This window comes from Carcharodon carcharias, chromosome 17 (assembly GCF_017639515.1).
Source record: "Carcharodon carcharias isolate sCarCar2 chromosome 17, sCarCar2.pri, whole genome shotgun sequence".
Classification (NCBI taxonomy): domain Eukaryota; kingdom Metazoa; phylum Chordata; class Chondrichthyes; order Lamniformes; family Lamnidae; genus Carcharodon; species Carcharodon carcharias.
The window spans coordinates 29,588,878-29,613,836 of record NC_054483.1 but is presented as its reverse complement, the minus strand read 5'-3'; the positions used below and the strand labels follow the sequence as shown (position 1 = coordinate 29,613,836).

At 50.4% G+C, this 24,959-nt stretch overlaps 1 protein-coding gene across 1 annotated transcript in view; it reads left to right on the top strand.

Moving 5' to 3' along the window:
- Positions 1-612: 612 nt before the first annotated feature.
- Positions 613-24,959, top strand: part of LOC121290171 (adhesion G protein-coupled receptor A2-like) — a 241,134-nt gene continuing 216,787 nt past the window's right edge. The window contains exon 1 of the mRNA XM_041210423.1: positions 613-864. Coding sequence (XP_041066357.1) covers positions 650-864 — 215 coding nt within the window. The 5' untranslated portion in view covers positions 613-649. The remainder of the gene's footprint in view (positions 865-24,959) is intronic.

Here is a 24,959-nt window from a genome sequence, read left to right as displayed (position 1 = left end):
TGACTGTTGGCTCTAGGACCCAGGGGGAGGCTCCTGCCTGCCCCCCCCCCCTCTCTCTCTCTCTCTCTCTGTCTGTCTGTCTGTCTGAAGTGGGACTGACAGGGAAATCGCGGCAGCCGCCTGCTCCTGTGCTGTACAGTACCGTCCAAAAAAAAGCTGGAAGCTGCCAGCCTTGAACCGTGTCGCAGAGCAGAAACCAGGAGTCCCCGGGTTGTTGGACTGAGTGTGCAGCCGGCAGGCGCTGTTTGGAGTTTGAAAAGCTTGAGAGTGGCTGTGTTTTCCTTTTTTTTCTAATTGCAGAGAAAGGCATATGTGAATGTTGAGAGAAATGCGGCGGATTTGAGCTGTCTCATTCCGGGTGGATGTGGAGTGAAGGCGAGTAACGGAACAGAAATTGCCTAAATTCAAGGGAAGGCTTCTCATGAAACATGAAGGCAGCTGGAGTCAGAAATCCGAACTGAGCTGAGAGGAGATCAGCAGGAATATGTTGCAATTCCGCCCTCGACTCCCAGAAACTTCTTGAGACAGGAGGGGTGGGGGGGGGGGGGGTGGTGAAGAGAAAAAGCTTTGAAACTCTGTATCGCTGTACAGAAAAAGTGGGACAGCGAAGTTTGGAAGATGTGTGGATCTTTGCTGTGAAGAATTCACCATGATCCGACTGCTGGGGGTCGGATTGTTGCTGTGGTTGTGGCTGGCCTGTCAGACACACTGTTGCTCGGAGCTGCTCACCAACAGTTGTGTCTGCATTGAGGAGAGGTCCAAGGCACCCACTTATCCTCAGATGCGGAGGAAGGTGATCTGCAGCAAGAAGGAGCTGGTGGACATCCCGCAGCCCAGCATTCTGCCCAACAGGACTGTGCATCTGTGAGTCACTTTTGCCTGTTTTTGTTCAGATTGCCCCCAATAAGCAGTCGGGGGTGGGGGTGGTGGTAGTCTCTCAATCTCTCTTCCTGTCCCGCCGCCGGCTCCCAATTAATGGGACTGCAAGGAGCAAATCAAAACTGAAAATTTAACCAATGAAATCAGCAAGAATTAAGGCAGAAACATAATTACATGCAAAGAATAAATAGGACGTTATCAGCCAGCTAACAGGAACAATAAATACACCTAGAAACTTCAAGATTAATTAATGGACATGTCAGCCCAGAATAGTATTGCAATGAAAATCAATTGAAGAAATAAATATATCTACAGGAAACAAACAACAAAAGTAGAACATAGAATATAAGCAATTAAACCAAAGTTGAATAACCAAGAGACAATAAATACACTCTGTTCGGAATATAGAGTAATCACAAAAAACGAACACTGATAGCATTCGATCAATGAATAATTCAAAACGTGATTTAAATAGGACAGAATAAACCAGAATTGAAACAAAAGATCTGAATGGATTAGTTATGTTTGGTTGTGTTTGATAGACTGAGATCTCCTTTTAAGTTCAGACTGAATGGTAAAGCAGCACAGTTTCTGTTCACTGACAACAGTTCAGAGATGCTTCACCTGGATGGTTCCTTGCCCAATACCTCTGAGCTTAACAGCCCCTTATTACAATAGGCCACCAAGCTGTGTTAATAAAGGATGAGCAGCCATGGAATGGGCTAACGGTTACCAGGACGGGGAGACTGGAGAAAACTGCAACCCCTCGAGTCTAATTGTCCCAGGGGAGCAAGCGAGCAATTGGTACTGAGGGCCGATTGAACAGTCATCAATGCATAGACAAAGGCACACAGCAAATTCACACAAACAGCAAGGTGATAAATGTAGGTAAAGGGATAAATATTGGCCAGGACACAGGGAAGAACTTCTCTGCTCTTCTTCAAATAATGGCCATGGAATCTTTGACATCCACCTGGGAGGGCCAATGGGGCCCCATGCAAAAGGACAGTACCAATAACAGTGCAGCACTCTCTCGCCACTGCAGTGGGAGCTACCTGGGGTTGGACTTGAACATGCAGCCTTCTGACTCAGTGATGAAAAGTCCGCTCACTGAGTCATTGCTGACGTGATTGAGTTTTTTTACTCAAGATCTGTCCAAAGGCACCAAGGTCTGCACTGGAGTGCTGTTTTGGGCTGCATTAGAGTGCTTCAGTTGGAGTTTGGTGAGAGAGGAAGTTCAATGAAGAGGGAAGGAGGTGATCCTTTCATTTTCTACTTTTCCTTAATAAGATGAGTGGAGACCTTAGTAAGGAGGACCTGCTAAGTATTTCTTCTGCCCTTAATAGTCCCTAAACTAGAGGAAGTAAAAGTAAATGAGTAATTTAAGGGTAAGTTCGGCAAAGTGGAATGCACCTCCTGTTCGATGTGGGAAGTCAGGGGCACTTCCAGTGTCCAGGTTGACCATGTGTGCAGCAAGTGTCTCCAGCTGCAGCTACTTGAAATCCATGTTTTGGAGATGGAGCTGTGCCCGGAGTCACTGTGGAGCATCTGCAAGGATGAGATTTTTGTGGATAGCACGTACAGTGGGGTGGTCACACTGCAGGCAAAGAGTGCACAGGCAGAAAGGGAATGGGTGACCGAGTAAAATTACTGGGCAAGTAGTGCAGGAGTTCCCTGGGTCCATCTCCTTCTCCAACAGATTTTCAGCTTTGGATACTGCTGGGGGAGATGGTTTTGTAGGGGAATGCAGCAAGAGCCAAGGCTGTAGCACCATGAGTGGCTCAGCTGCACAGAGGAGGGGAGAAAAGAGTGGGAGAGCAATAGCAATAGCAAAGGCGATTCTTTCATAAGGGGAACAGATAGACGTTTCTGTGGCCGCTTACGTGGCGCCAGGATGGGATGTTGCCTGCCTGGTGCCAGGGTCACAGAGTGGCTGCAGGACATTTTGAAGAGGGTGGGTGAACAGCCAGAGGTTGTGGTCCAACGACATAAGTAAAAAGAGGATGAGATCCTGAAAACAGAATATGGGGAGCTAGGAAATAAATTCAAAAGCAGGAACTCAAAGATAGTAATCTCAGGATTACTCTCAGTGCCACATGCTAGCAAGATCAGGAATAGGAGAATAGACCAGATGAATGCATGGCTGGAGAGATCATGTGGGAAGGAGGGATTTAGATTTCTGAGGCATTGGGACTGATTCTGATGAAGATGGGACCTGTACAAGCTGGACGGATTGCACCGCATGAATGGGACCAATATCCTCAGTGGAGAGGGCTTAATCTAGATTGGCAGGGGATGGGGACCTGAGCGGGGACAGAGAGAAACAAAGATAGGAATGAAAGACAGAGAGGTAGAAAGCAAAAGCGGAAAGTATAGGAGTCGAGGAAACAAAGATGTGTAAAAGTGTTAAAAAAACAATTCTAAAGGCACTGTATCTGAATCCACAGAGCATTCGCAATAAGGTAGATGCATTAACAGCACAAATAGATGTAAAGGATACAATATGATTGCGATTACGGAGACTTGGCTGCAGGGTGACCAAGGCTGGGAACTAAATATCCAGGGTACTTGAATTTAGGACGGACAGACAAAAAGGAAAAGGGGGCGGGGTGGCGTTGTTAGTTAAGGATGAAATCAGTGCAATAATGATAGAGGATATTGGCTAACAAAATCTAGATGTAGAATTAGTCTGGGTGAAGCTAAGAAGCAACAAGGGGTGGAAAACATTAGTGGTGGTTGTCTATAGACCTCCAAACAGTAGTGATAAGGTAAGGGATGGCATTAATCAGGAAATTAGAGAACGAGGGTGCATCAGTAATCATGGGTGACTTGAAACTACATATAGACTGGGCAAACCAAATTAGCAATAATACTGTGGTGGATGAGTTCCTGGAGTGTGTACAAGATGGTTTTTTAGACCAGTATGTCGAGGAACCAACTAGGGAGCAGCCTAGATTTGGTACTGTGCAATGAGAAGGGTTTAATTAATAATCTTGTTGTACCCTTTAGGGAACAGTGGTCATAACATGATAGAATTCTTCATTAGGATGGCAAATGAAGTAGTCCAATTTGAAACTAAGGTTCTAAATCTTAACAAAGGAAACTGCGAAGTATGAGACGCGAGTTGGCTTAGACAGATTGGGGAACTTCATTAAAAGGCATAATGGTTGATAGACAATGGCTAACATTTAAGGAACGAATGTAGGCATTGCAACTTTCCTTTCTGGTGCAAAATCACAACAGGAAAAGCAGCCCAAACATGGCTAACAAAAGAAATTAAGGATAGTATTAGGTCCAAAGAGGAGTCATATAAAGTTTCTAGAAAAAGTAGAAAGCCTGAGGATTGGGGCCTGTTTAGAATTCAGCAAAGGAGGACCAAGAAGTTGATTAAAAGGAGAAAAATAGAGTATGGGAATAAACTTGCAAGGAACATAAAAGCGGACTGTAAAAGCTTCTATAAGCATGTAAAAAGAAAAAGATTAGTGAAGACAAATGTAGGTCCTTTACAGTCCAAAACGGAATAATTTATAATAGAGAACAAGGACATGGCAGAAGAATTAAACAACTACTTTAGTTCTGTCTTCATGGAGGAAGACACAAATAACTTCCCAGAAATACTAGGAAACCAAGGGTCTCGTGAGAAGGAGGAATTGAAGGAAATTAGTATTAATTAAACAATATTGCTGGAGAAATTAATGGAACTGAAAGCCGATAAATCCCCAGGGCCCGATAATCGACATCCAGGGGACTAAAGGAGGTGGCCATGGAAACAGTGGATGCGTTGGTTGTCATCTTCCAAAATTCTGTAGATTCTAGAACATTCCTGGCAGATTGGAAGGTGGCAAATGTAACCCCACTATTTAAGAAAGGAGGGAGAATTACAGACCGATTATCCTAACATCAGTAGTAGAGAAAATGCTACAGTGTATTATAAAGGGTGTGATAACAGGACAGTTAGAAAATATCAACGGGATTAGACAAAGTCGACATGGATTTATGAAAGAGAAATCATGTTTGCCAAACCTACTGGAGTTTTTTGAGGATGTAACTAGCAGAATAGATAAGACAGAACCAATGGATGTGGATTTTCAGAAAGCTTTTGATAAAGTCCCACACAAGAGGTTAGTGTGCAAAATTAAAGCACATGGAATTGGGGCTAATTTATTGGCATGGATTGAGAATTGGTTAGTAGACAGGAAACAGAGAGTAGGAATAAATGGGTCTTTTTCTGAGTGGCAGGCAGTTACTAGTAGTGCTTGGACCCCACAGGGATCAGTGCTTGGGCCCTAGCGATTCATAAAACATATCAATGATTGGGATGAGGGAACCAAATGTAATATTTCCAAGTTTGCTGACGACACAAAATGAGGTGGGAATGTGAGTGGTGAGGAGGGTGTTAAAAGGCTTCAAGGAGATTTAGAGAAGTTGTATGTGTGGGCAAATACATGGCAGATGCACTTTAACGTGGAAAAGTGTGAAGTTATCCAATATTTTAGGAAAAACAGAATGGCAGAGTATTATTTAAATGGTGATAGATTGGGAAATGTTGATATACAAAGGGACCTGGGTGTCCTTGTACACCAATCACTGAAAGCAAGCATGCAGGTGCAGCAAGCAGTTAAGGAGGCAAATGGTATGTTGACCTTCATTGCGAGAGGACTTGAGTACAGAAGCAAGGATGTCTCACTGCAGCTGTACAGGGCCTTGGTGAGACCACACCTGGAGTATCGTGTGCAGTTTTGGTCTCTTTACCTAAGAAAGGATATACTCGCCATAAAGGGAGTGCAGCGAAGGTTCACCAGACTGATTCCTGGGATGGCAGGATTGTCGTATGAGGAGAGATTGGGCCGACTAGGCCTGTATTCACTGGAGTTCAGAAGAATCAGAGGAGATCTCATTGAAACATATAAAATTCTGACAGGGCAGGACAGGACAGACTGGATGCAGGGATGATATTTCCTTTGGCTGGGACAAGGGGCCATGATCTCAGGATACGGGGTAGGCCATTCAGGACTGAGATGAGGAGAAGCTTCTTCACTCAGAGGGTGATGAACCTGTGGAATTCTCTACCATAGAGGCTGTGGAGGCCAAGTCACTGAATATATCTAAGAAGGAAATAGATAGATTTCTGGACTCGAAAGGCATCAAAGGGTATGGGGAGAGAGAGGATCAGCCACGATCATAATGAATGGTAGAACAGGCTTGAAGGGCTGGATGACCTACTCCTGCTCCTATTTTCTATATTTCTAACTATCCTGAAAGGGAAACTCTGGAGTAACTGGCAGTCTATGCAGCCTGAATCCACTGGAGCTGTGAAAGATTTTTATTCCGATCCAGTACCAGGGTCACTAGCTCCCTGAACCCTTGGCCCCTTTTGGATTTGCTCCCTTCAAATTCTTGAAAGAAGATTCCTCCCCAGGTGGGCATTCCAGATAGGTCCCATCTCTACTCTTTCTGTCAGTGCACTATTCAGCCACAGAAAGCACCATATTTACTGCTTTTGCCATATTTTCACAAATTGGTGTACTTGACAGCAATAGTTACAAGCAGTTGCAACTCTGGCTGATTTTGCCTTCTCTAACTTGGGGCATTTTTTAACTAATACTCATGGCTTTTTATAATCATGCTGGTAGCTTTGCTCAATGGATGGCTCGCTTGTCTTGGAGTTAGAAGTTTCTACATTCAAAATCCACTCCAAAGATGTCATCACATAATTCGGGCTGACCGTCCCAGTGCAGCACTGAGGCAGTGCTGCACAGCCAGAGGTGATGCCTTTCAGATCAGTTGTTAAACATGTCTGCCCTCTCAGGTGGTTGTAAAAGATTCACTGGAGCGATTTCAAAGTAGAGCTGGGGAGTACCATACAAAAGGCTGCTGGCCAAAATTGAGGCTCATGGAATATGAGGGTCAATGTAAGTGTGGATAGAAAAAGCTGCCTTCAGGGCTGAAAACAGTGAGTCGTGGTAAATGGTTGCTTTTCAGACTAGAGGATGGTAGACAGTGGGATTCCCCAAGGGTCAGTGCTAGGACTACTGTTTTTGATACATATGAATGACTTAGATATTGGAATACAGAGTAAAATTTCAAAATTCATTGATGATACCAAACTTGGAGGTACAGCAGACAGTGAGGATGATACCAGTCGACTGCAACAGGACATGGATAGGGCAGACGGAATTTCATACAGAGATGTGTGAGGTGGGGCATTTTGGTGGGAGGGATAAGGAGAGACAAGACAAAGTTAAAGGCATAGTTTTAAAAACTTACAATGACAGAGGGACCTGGGGCATCTTGTGCATAAATCTTTGAAGATGGTAGGACATGTTGAGAAAGTTGGGCTTCATAATTACAGGCATTGAGTACAAAAATAGGGAAGGTATGCTGAAACTTTACAAAGCTCTGGTCACCACACTTTGGGAAGGACGTGAGAGCCCATGAGGGGGTGCAGAGGAAATTTACCAGAATGGTTTCAAGGATGGGGGTTTTTTAGCGACAATGTCAGGTAGGAGATGATGGGGTTCTTCTTGGAGAAACGTAGTTGAGGGAAGATTTGTTAGAGATCATGATTCAAGTAAGGTAGACAAATGAAAGCTGTGACTAGGACCAGGGAACACAGAGTTAAGATTTTGGGGAAGAGATGCAGAGTGTATGTGAGGAAGAACTTTGTCCTGCAGTGAGTGGTAATGAGCTGGAACCTGCTCTGGACAAAGTGGAAGCAGTGACAATGAATGAATTCAAAAGGAAGTTGGGTGGGCAAATGTGGGAAAAAAACCCACAGGGTTACAGGGATAGAGCAGGGCAATGAATCCACAGGGTCACGGGGATAGAGCAGGGGAATGAACTGACAGCGTTATGTGCACAGAGCAGGGGAATGAACACACATGGTTACGGGGATAGCGCAGGGGAATGATCCCACAGCGTTTCGGGGATAGAGCAGGAGAATGAACCCACAGGGTTACGGGGACAGAGCAGGGGATTGAACCCACAGGGTTACGGGGACAGAGCAGGGGATTGAATCCACGGGATTATGTAGACAGAGCAGGAGAATGAACCCACAGGGTTATGGGGATAGAGCAGGGGAATAAACCCACAGGGTCAATGGGATAGAGCAGGGGAATGAACCCACAGGGTCACGGGGATAGAGCAGGGGAATGAACTGACCGTGTTACTTGGATAGAGCAGGGGAATGAACTGACCGGGTTTCGGGATAGAGAATGGGAATGAATCCACAGGGTCACGGGGATAGAGCAGGGGACTGAACCCACAGGGATACGGGTATAGAGCAAGTTAATGAACTGACATGGTTACGGGATAGAGCATGGGAATGAACTGACAGGGTTACGGGGATAGAGTAGGGAAATGAACCCACAGGGTTTCGGGGATAGACCAGGGGAATGAACCCACAGGGTCACGGGGATAGAACAGAGGAATGAACTCACAGGGTTGCGGGGATACGGCAGGGGAATGAACACACAGGGTTATGGGGTTAGAGCAGGGGAATGAACCCACAGGGTCACGGTGATAGAGCAGGAAAATGAACACACAGGGTTACGGGGATAGCGCAGGGGAATGAGAACACAGGGTCACAGGGATAGAACAGGCGAATGAACCCACAAGGTTACGGGGTTAGAGCAAGTGAATGAACACACAGGGTCACGGGGACAGAGCAGGGGATTGAACCCACAGGGTTACAGGAATAGAGCAGGGGAATGAACCCACAGGGTCATGGGGATAAAACAGGCGAATGAACCCACAGGGTTACAGGGATAGAGCAGGGGAATCAACGCAGTGGGTTACGGCGATAGAGCAGGGGAATGAACCCACAGGGTTACGGGTACAGAGCAGGGGATTGACCCCCACAGGGCTATGCAGACAGAGCAGGAGAATGAACCCACAGGGTTACGGAGATAGAGCAGGGGAATAAACCCACAGGGTTACGGGGATAGAGCAGGGGAATAAACCCACAGGGTCAATGGGATAGAGCAGGGGAATGAACCCACAGGGTCACGAGGATAGAGCAGGGGAATGAACCCACAGGGTCACGGGGATAGAGCAAGGGAATGAACTGACCGGGTTACGGGATAGAGAATGGGAATGAACCCACAGGGTCACGGGGATAGAGCAGGGGAATGAACCCACAGGGTCACGGGGATAGAGCAGGGGACTGAACCCACAGGGATACGGGTATAGAGCAAGTTAATGAACTGACATGGTTACGGGATAGAGCATGGGAATGAACTGACAGGGTTACGGGGATAGAGTAGGGAAATGAACCCACAGGGTTACGGGGATAGAGCAGAGGAATGAACCCCCAGGGTTGCGGGGATAGAGCAGGGGAATGAACACACAGGGTTATGGATTAGAGCAGGGGAATGAACCCACAGGGTCACGGTGATAAAGCAGGGAAATGAACACACAGTGTTACGGGGATAGAGCAGGGGAATGAAAACACAGGGTCACAGGGATAGAGCAGGCGAATGAACCCACAGGGACTTGTGGATAAATCAGGCGAATGAACCCACAGGGTTGCGGGGATAGAGCAGGGGAATGAACACACAGGGTTATGGATTAGAGCAGGGGAATGAACACACAGGGTCACGGTGATAAAGCGGGGAAATGAACACACAGTGTTACGGGGATAGAGCAGGGGAATGAAAACACAGGGTCACAGGGATAGAGCAGGCGAATGAACCCACAGGGACATGTGGATAAATCAGGCGAATGAACCCACAGGGTTACGGGGATAGAGCAGGGGAATGAACCCACAGGGTCATGGAGATGGAGCAAGGGAATGAACTGACCGGGTTACGGGATAGAGAATGGAAATGAACCCACAGGGTCACGGGGATAGAGCAGGGGAATGAACCCACAGGGTCACGGTGATAAAGCAGGGAAATGAACACACAGTGTTACGGGGATAGAGCAGGGGAATGAAAACACAGGGTCACAGGGATAGAGCAGGCAAATGAACCCACAGGGACATGTGGATAAATCAGGCGAATGAACCCACAGGGTTACGGGGATAGAGCAGGGGAATGAACCCACAGGGTTACGGGGTTAGAGCAGGTGAATGAACACACAGGGTTATGGGGATAGAGCAGGGGAATGAACCCACAGGGTCATGGAGATGGAGCAAGGGAATGAACTGACCGGGTTACGGGATAGAGAATGGAAATGAACCCACAGGGTTACGGGGATAGAGCAGGGGAATGAACCCACAGGGTCACGGGGATAGAGCAGGGGACTGAACCCACAGGGATACGGGTATAGAGCAAGTTAATGAACTGACATGGTTACGGGATAGAGCATGGGAATGAACTGACAGGGTTACGGGGATAGAGTAGGGAAATGAACCCACAGGGTTACGGGGATAGACCAGGGGAATGAACCTACAAGGTTACGGGGATAGAGCAGGGAAATGAACCCAAATGGTTGTGGGGAGAGAGTAGAGGAATGTACCCACAGGGTTGCGGGGATAGAGCAGGGGAATGAACACACAGGGTTATGGATTAGAGCAGGCGAATGAACCCACAGGGTCACGGTGATAAAGCAGGGAAATGAACACACAGTGTTACGGGGATAGAGCAGGGGAATGAGAACACAGGGTCACAGGGATAGAGCAGGCAAATGAACCCACAGGGACATGTGGATAAAGCAGGCGAATGAACCCACAGAGTTAAGGGGATAGAGCAGGGGAATGAACCCACAGGGTTACGGGATTAGAGCAGGTGAATGAACACACAGGGTTACGGGGATAGAGCAGGGGAATGAACCCACAGGGTCACGGAGATGGAGCAGGGGAATGAACTCACTGGGTTACGGGGATAGAGTAGGGGAAAGAACCCACAGGGTTACAGAGATAGAGCAGGGGAATGAACCCACAGGATCACGGGGATAGAGCACGGGAATGAACTGACAAGGTTATGCGGATAGGGCAGGAGAATGAAAACACAGGGTGACAGGGATAGAGCAGCGGAATGATCCCAGAGGATTTTGGGCATAGAGCAGGGGTATGAACCCACAGCGTTACAGGGATAGAGCAGGGGAATGAACCCATCGGGTTTCAGGGAAAGAGCAGGGCAATGAACCCACAGGGTTACAGGAATAGAGCAGAGGAATGAACCCACAGGGTCACGGGGATAGAGCAGGGGAATGAACTGACTGGGTTATGGGATAGAGAATGGGAATGAGCCCACAGAGTCACGGGGATAGAGCAGGGGAATGAACCCACAGGGTTACGGGGATAGAGCATGAGAATGAACTGACAGGGCTACGGCGATAGAGTAGGGAAATGAACCGACAGGGTTATGGGAATAGACCGGGGGAATGAACCTACAGGATTATGGGGATAGAGCAGGGAAATGAACCCACATGGTTATGGGGATAGAGTAGGGGAACGAATCCACAGGGTCACGGTGATAAAGTAGGCAAATGAACACACAATGTTACGGGGATAGAGCAGGGGTATGAACCCACAGGGACATGTGGAAAAAAGCAGGCGAATGAACCCACAGGGTTACGGGGATAGAGCAGGGGAATGAACCCACAGGGTCACGGGGATGGAGCAGGGGAATGAACTCACTGGGTTACGGGGATAGAGTAGGGTTTCCGGGACAGAGTAGGGGAATGAACCCACAGTGTCACGGGGATAGACTAGGTGAATGAACACTCAGGGTTATGGCGATAGAGCAGGGAATGAACCCACGGGATTATGTGGATAGAGCAGGGGAATGAATCCACAGGGTCACGGGGATTGAGCAGCGGAATGAACCCACAGGGTTACGGAGATGGAGCAGGGGAATGAACCCACAGGATCACGGGGATAGAGCACGGGAATGAACTGACAAGGTTATGCGGATAGGGCAGGAGAATGAAAACACAGGGTGACAGGGATAGAGAAGCGGAATGATCCCAGAGGATTTTGGGCATAGAGCAGGGGTATGAACCCACAGCGTTACAGGGATAGAGCAGGGGAATGAACCCATCGGGTTTCAGGGAAAGAGCAAGGCAATGAACCCACAGGGTTACAGGAATAGAGCAGGGGAATGAACCCACATGGTCACGGGGATAGAGCAGGGGAATGAACTGACTGGGTTATGGGATAGAGAATGGGAATGAGCCCACAGGGTTACGGGGATAGAGCATGAGAATGAACTGACATGGTTACGGGGATAGAGTAGGGAAATGAACCCACAGGGTTACGGGGATAGACCAGGGGAATGAACCTACAGGGTTACGGGGATAGAGCAGGGAAATGAACCCACATGGTTATGGGGATAGAGCAGAGGAATTAATCCATAGGGACACGGGGATAGCGCAGGGGAATGAACCCACAGGGTTGCGGGGATAGAGCAGGGGAATGAACACACAGGGTTATGGGGTTAGAGCAGGGGAATGAACCCACAGGGTCACGGTGATAAAGTAGGGAAAAGAACACGCAATGTTACGGGGATAGAGCAGGGGGATGAACCCACAGGGACATGTGGAAACAAGCAGGCGAATGAACCCACAGGGTTACGGGGATAGAGCAGGGGAATGAACCCACTGGGTTACGGGGATAGAGCAGGGGAATGAATCCACAGGGTTACGGAGTTAGAGCAGGGGAATGAACTCACTGGGTTACGGGGATAGAGTAGGGTTTCCGGGACAGGGCAGGGGAATGAACCCACAGTGTCACGGGGATAGACTAGGTGAATGAACACTCAGGGTTATGGCGATAGAGCAGGGGAATGAACCCACGGGGTCACGGGGATTGAGCAGCGGAATGAACCCACAGGGTTACGGCGATAGAGCAGGGGAATTAACCCACAGGATCATGGGGTTAGAGCAGCGGAATGAACACACAGGGTTACGGAGATAGAGCAGGGGAATGAACCCATCACGGGGATAGAGCATGGGAATGAATTGACAGGCTTATGCGGATAGGGCAGGAGAATGAAAACACAGGGAGACAGGAATGGAGCAGGGGAATGAACCCACAGGGTTACGGGGACGAAGCAGGGGAATGAACCCACAGGGTTACGGGGATAGAGCAGGCGAATGAACACGCATGGTCACGGGGAAAGAGCCGGGGAATGATCCCACAGGGTTACAGGGCTAGAGCAGGGGATTGAACCCACAGGGTTGCGGGGATAGAGCAGGGGAATGAAGACACAGGGTCACAGGGATAGAGCAGGGGAATGAACCCACAGGGTTACAGGGTTAGTGCAGGGGAATGAACCCACAGGGTCACGGTAATAGAGCAGGTGAATGAACCCACAGGGTTTCAGGGTAAGAGCAGGGGAATGAACTCACTGGGTTACGGGGATAGAGCAGGTTTTCGGGGACAGAGCAGACAAATGAACCCACAGGGTCACGGGGATAGGGCAGGGGAATGAACCCACAGGATTACGGGGATAGAGCAGGGGAATGAACCCACAGGGTCACGGGGATAGAGCAGGGGATTGAACCCACTGTGTTACTTGGATAGAGCAGGGGAACGAACCCACAGGGTAACGAGGTTAGAGCAGGGGATTGAATCCACAGGGTTACGTGGATAGAGCAGGGGAATGAACCCACAGTGTTACGGGGATAGAATAGAGGAATGAATCCATAGGGTCACGGGGATAGAGCAGGGGAATGAACACACAGGGTTGCGGGGATAGAGCAGGGAATGAACCCACAGGGTCGCGGTGATAGAGCAGTGAAATGAACATACAGTGTTACGGGGATAGCGCAGCGGAATGAAAATACACGGTCACATGGACAGAGCAGGCGAATGAACCCACAGGGTTTCGGGGATAGAGCAGGGGAATGAACACACAGGGTTACGGGGATAGAATAGAGGAATGAATCCATAGGGTCACGGGGATAGAGCAGGGGAATGAACACAGAGGGTTGCGGGGATAGAGCAGGGGAATGAACTCACAGGGTCGCGGTGATAGAGCAGGGAAATGAACACACAGTGTTATGGGGATAGCGCAGCGGAATGCAAATACAGGGTCACATGGATAGAGCAGGCGAATGAACCCACAGGGTTATGAGGATAGAGCATGGGAATGAACTGACAGGGTTACGGGGATAGAGTAGGGAAATGAACCCACAGAGTTACGTGGATAGACCAGGGGAATGAACCTGCAGGGTTATGGGGATAGAGCAGGGAAATGAACCCACATGGTTATGGGGATAGAGCAGAGGAATGAATCCATAGGGTCACGGGGATAGAGCAGGGGAATGAACTCACAGGGTTACAGGGCTAGAGCAGGGGAATGAACCCACAGGGTTGCGCGAATACCACAGAGGAATGAACACACAGGGTTATGGGGTTAGAGCAGGGGAATGAACCCACAGGGTCACGGTGATAGAGCAGGCGAATGAACCCACAGGGTTACGGGGTTAGAGCAGGTGAATGAACACACAGGGTCACGGGGACAGAGCAGGGGATTGAACCCACAGGGTTACGGGGATAGAGCAGGGGAATTAACCCACAGGGTCAATGGGATAGAGCAGGGGAATGAACCCACAGGGTCACGAGGATAGAGCAGGGGAATGAACCCACAGGGTCACGGGGATAGAGCAGGGGAATGAACTGACCGGGTTACAGGATAGAGAATGGGAATGAACCCACAGGGTCACTGGGATAGAGCAGGGTAATGAATCCACAGGGTCACGGGGATAGAGCAGGGGACTGAACCCACAGGGATACGGGTATAGAGTAGGGAAATGAACCCACAGGGTTACGGGGATAGACCAGGGGAGTGAACCTACAGGGTTACGGGGATAGAGCAGGGAAATGAACCCACATGGTTTTGGGTATAAAGCAGAGGAATGAATCCATAGGTTCATGGGGATAGAGCAGGGGAAGGAACCCACAGGGTTATGGATTAGAGCAGGGGAATGAACACACAGGGTTATGGATTAGAGCAGGGGAATGAACCCACAGGGTCACGGTGATAAAGCAGGGAAATGAACACACCGAGTTACGGGGATAGAGCAGAGGAATGAAATCACAGGGTCACAGGGATAGAGCAGGCGAATGAACCCACCGGGACATGTGGATAAAGCCGGCGAATGAACCCACAGGGTTACGGGGATAGAGCAGGGGAATGAACCCACAGGGTTACGGGGATAGGACAGGGGAATGAACCCACATGATTACAGGGATAGAACAGGGGAATCAATCCACAGGGTCACAGGGATAGAGCAGCGGAATGAACCCACAGAGTTATGGGGATAGAGCTGGGGAATGAACCCACAGGGTCACGGGGACAGAGCAGGGTAATGAACCCACAAGGTTAGGGGATAGAGCAGGGGAATGATCCCACAGGGTTTTGGGGATACCGTCAGGGAGTGAACTCACAGGGTGACGGCGACAGAGCACGGGAATGAACTGACAGGGTTATGCGGATAGAGCATGGGAATGAAAACACAGGGTCACAGGGATAGAGCAGGGGAATGATCCCACAGAGTTTCGGGGATAGAGCACGGGAATGAACCCACAGGTTCACGGGGATAGAGCAGGGGAATAAACCCACAGGGTTGTTGGGATAGAGCAGGCGAATGATCCCACAGGGTTTCAGAAATAGAACAGAGGAATGAACCCACAGGGTCACGGGGATAGAGCAGGTGAATGAACACACAGGGTCCGGGGACAGGGCAGGGGAATAAACCCACAGGGTTATGTGGATAGAGCAGGGGATTGAACCCACATGATTAGAGGGATAGAGCATGGGAATGAATCCACAGGGTCACGGGGATTGAGCAGGGGAATTAACCCACAGGGTCACAGTGTTAGAGCAGCGGAATAAACCCAAAGGGTCACCGGGATAGAGCAGGGCAATGAATCCACAGAGTCACGGGGATAGAGCACGGGAATGAACTGACAGGGTTATGCGCATAGAGTAGGGGAATGAACACACATGATCACGGGGAGGGAGCAGGGGAATGAAAACACAGGGTCACGGGGATAGAGCAGCGGAATGATCCCCAGCGTTTCGGGGATAGAGCAGGGGAATGAACCCACGGGATTATGTAGACAGAGCAGGAGAATGAACCCACAGGGTTATGGAGATAGAGCAGGGGAATAAACCCACAAGGTCAATGGGATAGAACAGGGGCATGAACCCACATGGTCACGAGGATAGAGCAGGGGAATGAACTGACCGGGTTACTTGGATAGAGCAGGGGAATGAACTGACCGGGTTTCGGGATAGAGAATGGGAATGAACCCACAGGGTCACGGGGATAGAGCAGGGGAATGAACCCACAGGGATGTGGGTATAGAGCAAGTTAATGAACTGACATGGTTACGGGATAGAGCATGGGAATGAACTGACAGGGTTACGGGGATAGAGTAGGGAAATGAACCCACAGTGTTGCGGGGATACCACAGGGGAATGAACACACAGGGTTATGGGGTTAGAGCAGAGGAATGAACCCACAGGGTCACGGTGATAGAGCAGGAAAATGACCACACAGGGTTACGGGGATATTGCAGGGGAATGAAAACACAGGGTCACAGGGATAGAGCAGGCGAATGAACCCACAGGGTTACGGGGTTAGAGCAGGTGAATGAACACACAGGGTCACGGGGACAGAGCAAGGGATTGAACTCACAGGGTTACGGGGATAGGGCAGGGGAATGAACCCACAGGGTCACGGGGACAGAGCAGGGGAATGAACCCCCAAGGTTAAGGGATAGAGCAGGGGAATGATCCCACAGGGTTTTGGGGATACTGTCAGGGAATGAACTCACAGGGTGACGGCGATAGAGCACGGGAATGAACTGACAGGGTTATGCGGATAGAGCAGGGGAATGAAAACACAGGGTCACAGGGATAGAGCAGGGGAATGATCCCACAGAGTTTCGGGGATAGAGCAGGGGAATAAACCCACAGGGTTGTTGGGATAGAGCAGGCAAATGATCCCACAGGGTTTCAGAAATAGAACAGAGGAATGAACCCACAGGGTCACGGGGATAGAGCAGGTGAATGAACACACAGGGTCCGGGGACAGAGCAGGGGAATAACCCCACAGGGTTATGTGGATAGAGCAGGGGATTGAACCCACATGATTAGAGGGATAGAGCATGGGAATGAATCCACAGGGTCACGGGGATTGAGCAGGGGAATTAACCCACAGGGTCACAGTGTTAGAGCAGCTGAATTAACCCAAAGGGTCACCGGGATAGAGCAGGGCAATGAATCCACAGAGTCACGGGGATAGAGCACGGGAATGAACTGATAGGGTTATGCGCATTGAGTAGGGGAATGAACACACATGATCACGGGGAGGGAGCAGGGGAATGAAAACACAGGGTCAAGGGGATAAAGCAGCGGAATGATCCCCAGCGTTTCGGGGATAGAGCAGGGGAATGAACCCACAGTGTTACGGGGGCAGAGCAGGGGCTTGAACCCACGGGATTATGTAGACAGAGGAGGAGAATGAACCCACAGGATTATGGAGATAGAGCAGGGGAATAAACCCACAAGGTCAATGGGATAGAGCAGCGGAATGAACCCACATGGTCACGAGGATAGAGCAGGGGAATGAACTGACCGGGTTACTTGAATAGAGCAGGGGAATGAACTGACCGGGTTTCGGGATAGAGAATGGGAATGAACCCACAGGGTCACGAGTATAGAGCAGGGGAATGAACCCACAGGGATACGGGTATAGAGCAAGTTAATGAACTGACATGGTTACGGGATAGAGCATGGGAATGAACTGACAGGGTTACGGGGATAGAGTAGGGAAATGAATCCACAGTGTTGCGGGGATACCACAGGGGAATGAACACACAGGGTTATGGGGTTAGAGCAGGGGAATGAACCCACAGGGTCACGGTGATAGAGCAGGAAAATGACCACACAGGGTTACGGGGATAGTGCAGGTGAATGAAAACACAGGGTCACAGGGATAGAGCAGGCGAATGAACCCACAGGGTTACGGGGTTAGAGCAGGTGAATGAACACACAGGGTCACGGGGACAGAGCAGGGGATTGAACCCACAGGGTTACGGGGATAGAGCAGGGGAATGAACCCACAGGGTCACGGGGATAGAGCAGGGGAATGAATCCACAGGGTCACGGGGATAGAGCAGGGGACTGAACCCACAGGGATACAGGTATAGAGCAAGTTAATGAACTGACATGGTTACGGGATAGAGCATGGGAATGAACTGACAGGGTTACGGGGATAGACCAGGGGAATGAACCTACAGGGTTACGGGGATAGAGCAGGGAAATGAACCCACATGATTTTGGGGATAGAGCAGAGGAATGAATCCATAGGGTCACAGGGATAGAGCAGGCTAATGAACCCACAGGGTTATGGATTAGAGCAGGGGAATGAACACACAGGGTTATGGATTAGAGCAGGGGAATGAACCCACAGGGTCACGGTGATAAAGCATGGAAATGAACACACAGTGTTACGGGGATAGAGCAGAGGAATGAAAACACAGGGTCACAAGGATAGAGCAGGTGAATGAACCCACAGGGACATGTGGATAAAGCCGGCGAATGAACCCACAGGGTTACGGGGATAGAGCAGGGGAATGAACCCACAGGGTTACGGGGATAGAGCAGGGGAATGAACCCACATGATTACAGGGATAGAACAGGGGAATCAATCCACAGGGTCACAGGGATAGAGCAGCGGAATGAACCCACAGAGTTATGGGGATAGAGCCGGGGAATGAACCCACAGCGTCACGGGGACAGAGCAGGGGAATGAACCCACAAGGTTAGGGGATAGAGCAGGGGAATGATCCCACAGGGTTTTGGGGATACTTTCAGGGAATGAACTCACAGGGTGACGGCGACAGAGCACGGGAATGAACTGACAGGGTTATGCGGAGAGAGCAGGGGAATGAAAACAAAGGGTCACAGGGATAGAGCAGGGGAATGATCCCACAGAGTTTCGGGGATAGAGCACGGGAATGAACCCACAGGGTCACGGGGATAGAGCAGGGGAATAAACCCACAGGGTTGTTGGGATAGAGCAGGCGAATGATCCCACAGGGTTTCAGAAATAGAACAGAGGAATGAACCCACAGGGTCACGGGGATAGAGCAGGTGAATGAACACATAGGGTCCGGGGACAGGGCAGGGGAATAAACCCACAGGGTTATGTGGATAGAGCAGGGGAATGAACCCACATGATTAGAGGGATAGAGCATGGGAATGAATCCACAGGGTCACGGGGATTGAGCAGGGGAATTAACCCACAGGGTCACAGTGTTAGAGCAGCGGAATAAACCCAAAGGGTCACCAGGATAGAGCAGGGCAATGAATCCACAGAGTCACGGGGATAGAGCACGGGAATGAACTGATAGGGTTATGTGCATAGAGTAGGGGAATGAACACACATGATCACGGGGAGGGAGCAGGGGAATGAAAACACAGGGTCACGGGGATAGAGCAGCGGAATGATCCCCAGCGTTTCGGGTACAGAGCAGGGAATTAAACCCACGGGATTATGTAGACAGAGCAGAAGAATGAACCCACAGGGTTATGGAGATAGAGCAGGGGAATAAACTCACAGGGTCAATGGGATAGAGCAGGGGAATGAACCCACATGGTCACGAGGATAGAGCAGGGGAATGAACTGAACGGGTTACTTGGATAGAGCAGGGGAATGAACTGACCGGGTTTTGGGATAGAGAATGGGAATGAACCCACAGGGTCACGAGGATAGAGCAGGGGAATGAACCCACAGGGTCACGGGGATAGAGTAGGGGAATGAACCCACAGGTTTACGGGGATAGAGCAGGGGAATGAACCCACAATATTACAGGGATAGAACAGGGGAATCAATCCAAGGGTCACAGGGATAGAGCAGCGGAATGAACCCACAGAGTTATGGGGATAGAGCCGGGGAATGAACCCACAGCGTCACGGGGACAGAGCAGGGGAATGAACCCACAGGGATACGGGTCTAGAGCAAGTTAATGAACTGACATGGTTACGGGATAGAGCATAGGAATGAATTGACAGGGTTACGGGGATAGAGCAGAGGAATGAAGCCACATGGTTATGGGGATAGAGCAGAGGAATGAATCTATAGGGTCATGGGGATAGAGCAGGGGAGTGAACCCACAGGGTTGCGGGGATAGAGCAGGGGAATGAACATACAGGGTTATGGTGTTAGAGCAGGGGAATGAACCCACAGGGTCACAGGGATAGAGCAGGCGAATGAACCCACAGGGACATGTGGAAAAAAGCAGGCGAATGAACCCACAGGGTTAAGGGGATAGAGCAGGGGAATGAACCCACAGGGTTACGGGGTTAGAGCAGGGGAATGAACCCGCAGGGTTACTAGGATGGAGCAGGGGGATGAACCCACTGGGTTATTGGGATAGGGCAGGGGAATGAACCCACAGGGTCACGGGGACAGAGCAGGGGATTGAACCCAAAGGTTTATGGAGCCAGAGCAGGAGAATGAACCCACATGGTTACGGGGATAGAGCAGGGAAATGAACCCACAGGGTCACGAGGATAGAGCGGGGGAATGAACCCACAGGGTTATGAGGATAGAGCAGGGGAATGAACCCACAGGGTCACGTGGATAGAGCTGGGGAATGAACACACAGGGTCATGGGGACAGAGCAGGGGAATGAACACACAGGGTCATGGGGACAGAGCAGGGGAATGAACCCACAGGGTAACGGGGATAGAGCAGGGGAATGAACCCACAGGGTTACCGGGATAGCGCAGGGGAATGAAAACACAGGGTCATGGGGAAAAAGCAGGCGAATGAACCCACTGGGTTACAGGGATAGAGCAGGGTTTCAGGGACAGAGCAGGGGAATGAACCCACAGGGTCACGGGGATAGAGCAGTGGAATGAACCCACAGGGTCACGGGAATCGAACTGGGGAATGAACCCACAAGGTTATGGGGAGAGAGCAGGGGAATGAACACACAGGGTCACGGTGACAGAGCAGGTGAATGAACACACAGGGTTATGGCGAAAGGAAAGGTGAATGAACCCACAGGGTCACAGGGATAGAGTAGGTGCATGAACACACAGGGTTATGGTGATAGAGTAGGTGAATGAACACACAGGGTTACAGGGATAAAGCAGGGGAATAACCCCAAGGGTTTCGGGGATAGAACAGGGGATTGAACCCACAGGGTCACGGGGATAGAGCAGACGAATGAACCCCCAGGGTAACAGAGATAGAGCAGGGGATGAACTCACTGGGTTACAGGGATAGTGCAGGGTTTCAGGGACAGAGCAGGTAAATGAACCCACAGTGTGACGGGGATAGAGCAGGTGAATGAACACACAGTGTCACGGGGACAGAGCAGGGGAATGATCCCACAGCATTACAGGGATTGAGCAGGGGAATGAACACACGGTGTTACTTGGATAGACCAGGGGAATGAACACACAGGATCACGGGGATAGAGCAGGGGAATGAACCCACAGGGTCACGAGGATAGAGCAGGGGAAGAACCCATAGGAATACGGGTATCGAGCAAGGTAATGAACTGACATGGTTACAGGATAGAGCATGGGAATGAACTGACAGGATCATGGGGATAGAGCAGTGAAATGAACCCACAGGGTTACGGAGATGGAGAAGGGGAATGAACCCACAGGGTTACAGGGATAGAGCAGGGGAATGAACCCATGGGGTTACGGGTTGGAGCGGGGGAATGAACCCACAGGGTTGCGGGGATAGAGCAGGGGAATGAACACACAGGGTTACGGGGATAGAGCAGGGGAATGAACCCGCAGGGTCACGGGGTTAGGGCAGGTGAATGCACACTCAGGGTTACAGGGATAGAGCAGTGGAATGAACTCACTGGGTTACGGGGTTAAAGCAGGGTTTCAGGGACAGAGCAGGGGATTGAACCCACGGTGTCACGGGGATAGAGCAGGTGAATGAACACACAGGGTAACGGGGACAGAGCAGGGGAATGATTGCACAGGGTTATGGCAATAGAGCAGGGGAATGAACCCACAGGGTTATGTGGATAGAGCAGGGGAATGAACTCACAGGGTCACGGGGATAGAGCAGGCGAATGAACCCACAGGGTTACGGGGATAGAGCAGGGGAATGAACCCTCAGGGTTACGGGGACAGAGCAGGGGATTGAACCCACAGGGTTATGGAGACAGAGCAGGGGAATGAATCTACAGGGTTATGTGGATAGAGCAAGGGAATGAACGCACAGGGTCAATGGGATAGAGCAGGGGAATGAACCCACAGGGTCACGTGGATAGTGCAGGGGAGTGAACCTGCAGGGTTACGGCGATAGATCAAGGGAATGAACTCACTGGGTAATGGATAGAGGATGGGAATGAACCCACAGGTTGACGGGGATAGAGCAGGGCAATGAACCCACAGGGTCACGGGGATAGAGCAGGGGAATGAACCCACAGGGATAGGGGTATAAGCAAGGTAATGAACTGACATGGTTACGGGATAGAGCATGGGACTGAACTGACAGGGTCACGGGGACAGAGCAGGGAAATGAACACACAGGGTTACGGGGATAGTGCAGACGAATGAAAACACAGGGTTATGGAGACAGAGCAGGGGAATGAACCCACAAAGTTACTGGGATAGAGCAGGGGAATGAACCCACAGGGTCAATGGGATAGAGCAGGGTAATGAACCCACAGGGTCACGGGGATAGAGCAGGGGAATGAACCCACAGGGTTACGGGGATAGAGCAGGGGGATGAACATACAGGGTCAATGGGACAGAGCAGGGGAATGAACTCACTGGGTTACGGGGATAGAGCAGGGTTTCAGGGACAGAGCAGGGGAATGAACCCACAGGGTCACGGGGATAGAGCAGGGGAATGAACCACAGGGTTACGGGGATCGAGCAGGGGAATTAACCCACAGGGGTACGGGGATAGAGCAGGGGAATGAACCCACAGGGATATGTGTATAGAGCAAGGTAATGAACTGACATGGTTACAGGATAGAGCATGGGAATGAACTGACAGGGTCACGGGGACAGAGCACGGAAATGAAGCCACAGGGTTTCGGGGATAGACCAGGGGAATGAACCTACAGGGTTACAGGGATAGAGCAGGGGAATAAACCCACAGAGTTCCGGCTTTGAGCAGGGGAATGAAGTCACAGGGTTGCGGGGATAGAGCAGGGGAATGAACACACAGGGTTACGGGGTTAAAGCAGGGTTTAAGGGACAGAGCAGGAGAATGAACCCATAGTGTCACGGGGATAGAGCAGGTGAATGAACACACAGGGTAACGGGGACAGAGCAGCGGAATGATCTTACAGGGTTATGGCATTAGAGCAGGGGAATAAACCCACATGGTTATGTGGATAGACAAGGGGAATGAAAACATAGGGTAACATGGATAGAGCAGCGGAATGATCCCAGAGGGTTTCGGGGATAGAGCAGGGGAATGAACTCACAGGGTCACGGGGATAAGGCAGGCGAATGAACCCACAGCATCACGGGAATAGAGCAGGGGAATGAACCCACAGGGTGACGGGGATAGAGCAGGGGGATGAACCCACAGGGTCATGGCCATAGAGCAGCTGAATGAACCCTGAGGGTTACAGGGACAGAGCAGGGGATTGAACCCACAGGGTTACGGGGATAGAGCAGGGGACTGAACCCACAGGGTTACAGGGATAGCGCGGACGAATTGAAATCACAGGGTCACGGGGATAGAGCAGGTCAATGATCCCATAGCGTTTCGGGGATAGAGCAGGGGAATAAATCCGCAGGGTCACGGGGATAGGGAATGTGAATGCACACTCAGGGTTACAGGGATAGAGCAGTGGAATGAACTCACTGGGTTACGGGGTTAAAGCAGGGTTTCAGGGACAGAGCAGGGGATTGAACCCACAGTGTCACGGGGATAGAGCAGGTGAATGAACACACAGGGTAACGGGGACAGAGCAGGGGAATGATTGCACAGGGTTATGGCAATAGAGCAGGGGAATGAACCCACAGGGTTATGTGGATAGAGCAGGGGAATGAACTCACAGGGTCACGGGGATAGAGCAGGCAAATGAACCCACAGGGTTACGGGGATAGAGCAGGGGAATGAACCCACAGGGTTACGGGGATAGAGCAGGGTGATGAACCCACAGGGTTATTGGGATAGAGCAGGGGAATGAACCCACTGGGCCACGGGCTTAGAGCAGGGGAATGAACCCTCAGGGTTACGGGGACAGAGCAGGGGATTGAACCCACAGGGTTATGGAGACAGAGCAGGGGAATGAATCCACAGGGTTATGTGGATAGAGCAAGGGAATGAACGCACAGGGTCAATGGGATAGAGCAGTGGAATGAACCCACAGGGTCACATGGATAGAGCAGGGGAATGAACCCGCAGGGTTACGGCGATAGATCAAGGGAATGAACTCACTGGGTAATGGATAGAGGATGGGAATGAACCCACAGGGTGACGGGGATAGAACAGGGCAATGAACCCACAGGGTCACGGGGATAGAGCAGGGGAATGAACCCACAGGGATACGGGTATAAGCAAGGTAATGCACTGACATGGTTACGGGATAGAGCATGGGACTGAACTGACAGGGTCACGGGGACAGAGCAGGGAAATGAAGCCACAGGGTTATGAGGATAGACCAGGGGAATGAACCCACAGGTTTACTGGGCTAGAGCAGGGGAATGAACCCACAGGGTTGCGAGGATAGAGCAGGGGAATGAACACACAGGGTTACAGAGATAGAGCAGGGGAATGAACCCACAGGGTCATGGGGATAGAGCAGGTGAATGAACCCACAGGGTTACAGGGATAGAGCAGGGGAGTGAAAACACAGTGTCACAGGGATAGAGCAGGGGAATGAACCCACAGGGTTACGGGGATAGAGCAGGGGAATGAACCCACAGGGTTACGGGGATAGAGCAGGGGAATGAACCCACAGGGTTACAGTGATAGAGGAGAGGAATGAACCCACATCATTACGGGGATAGAGCAGGGGAATGAACCCACAGGGTTATGGGGATAGAGCAGTGGGATGAAAACACAGGGTCACAGTGATAGACCAGGGGAATGATCCCACAGGGTTTCAGGGATAGAAAAGGGGAATAAACCCAAAGGTTCACGGGGATAGAGCAGGGGAATGAACCCAC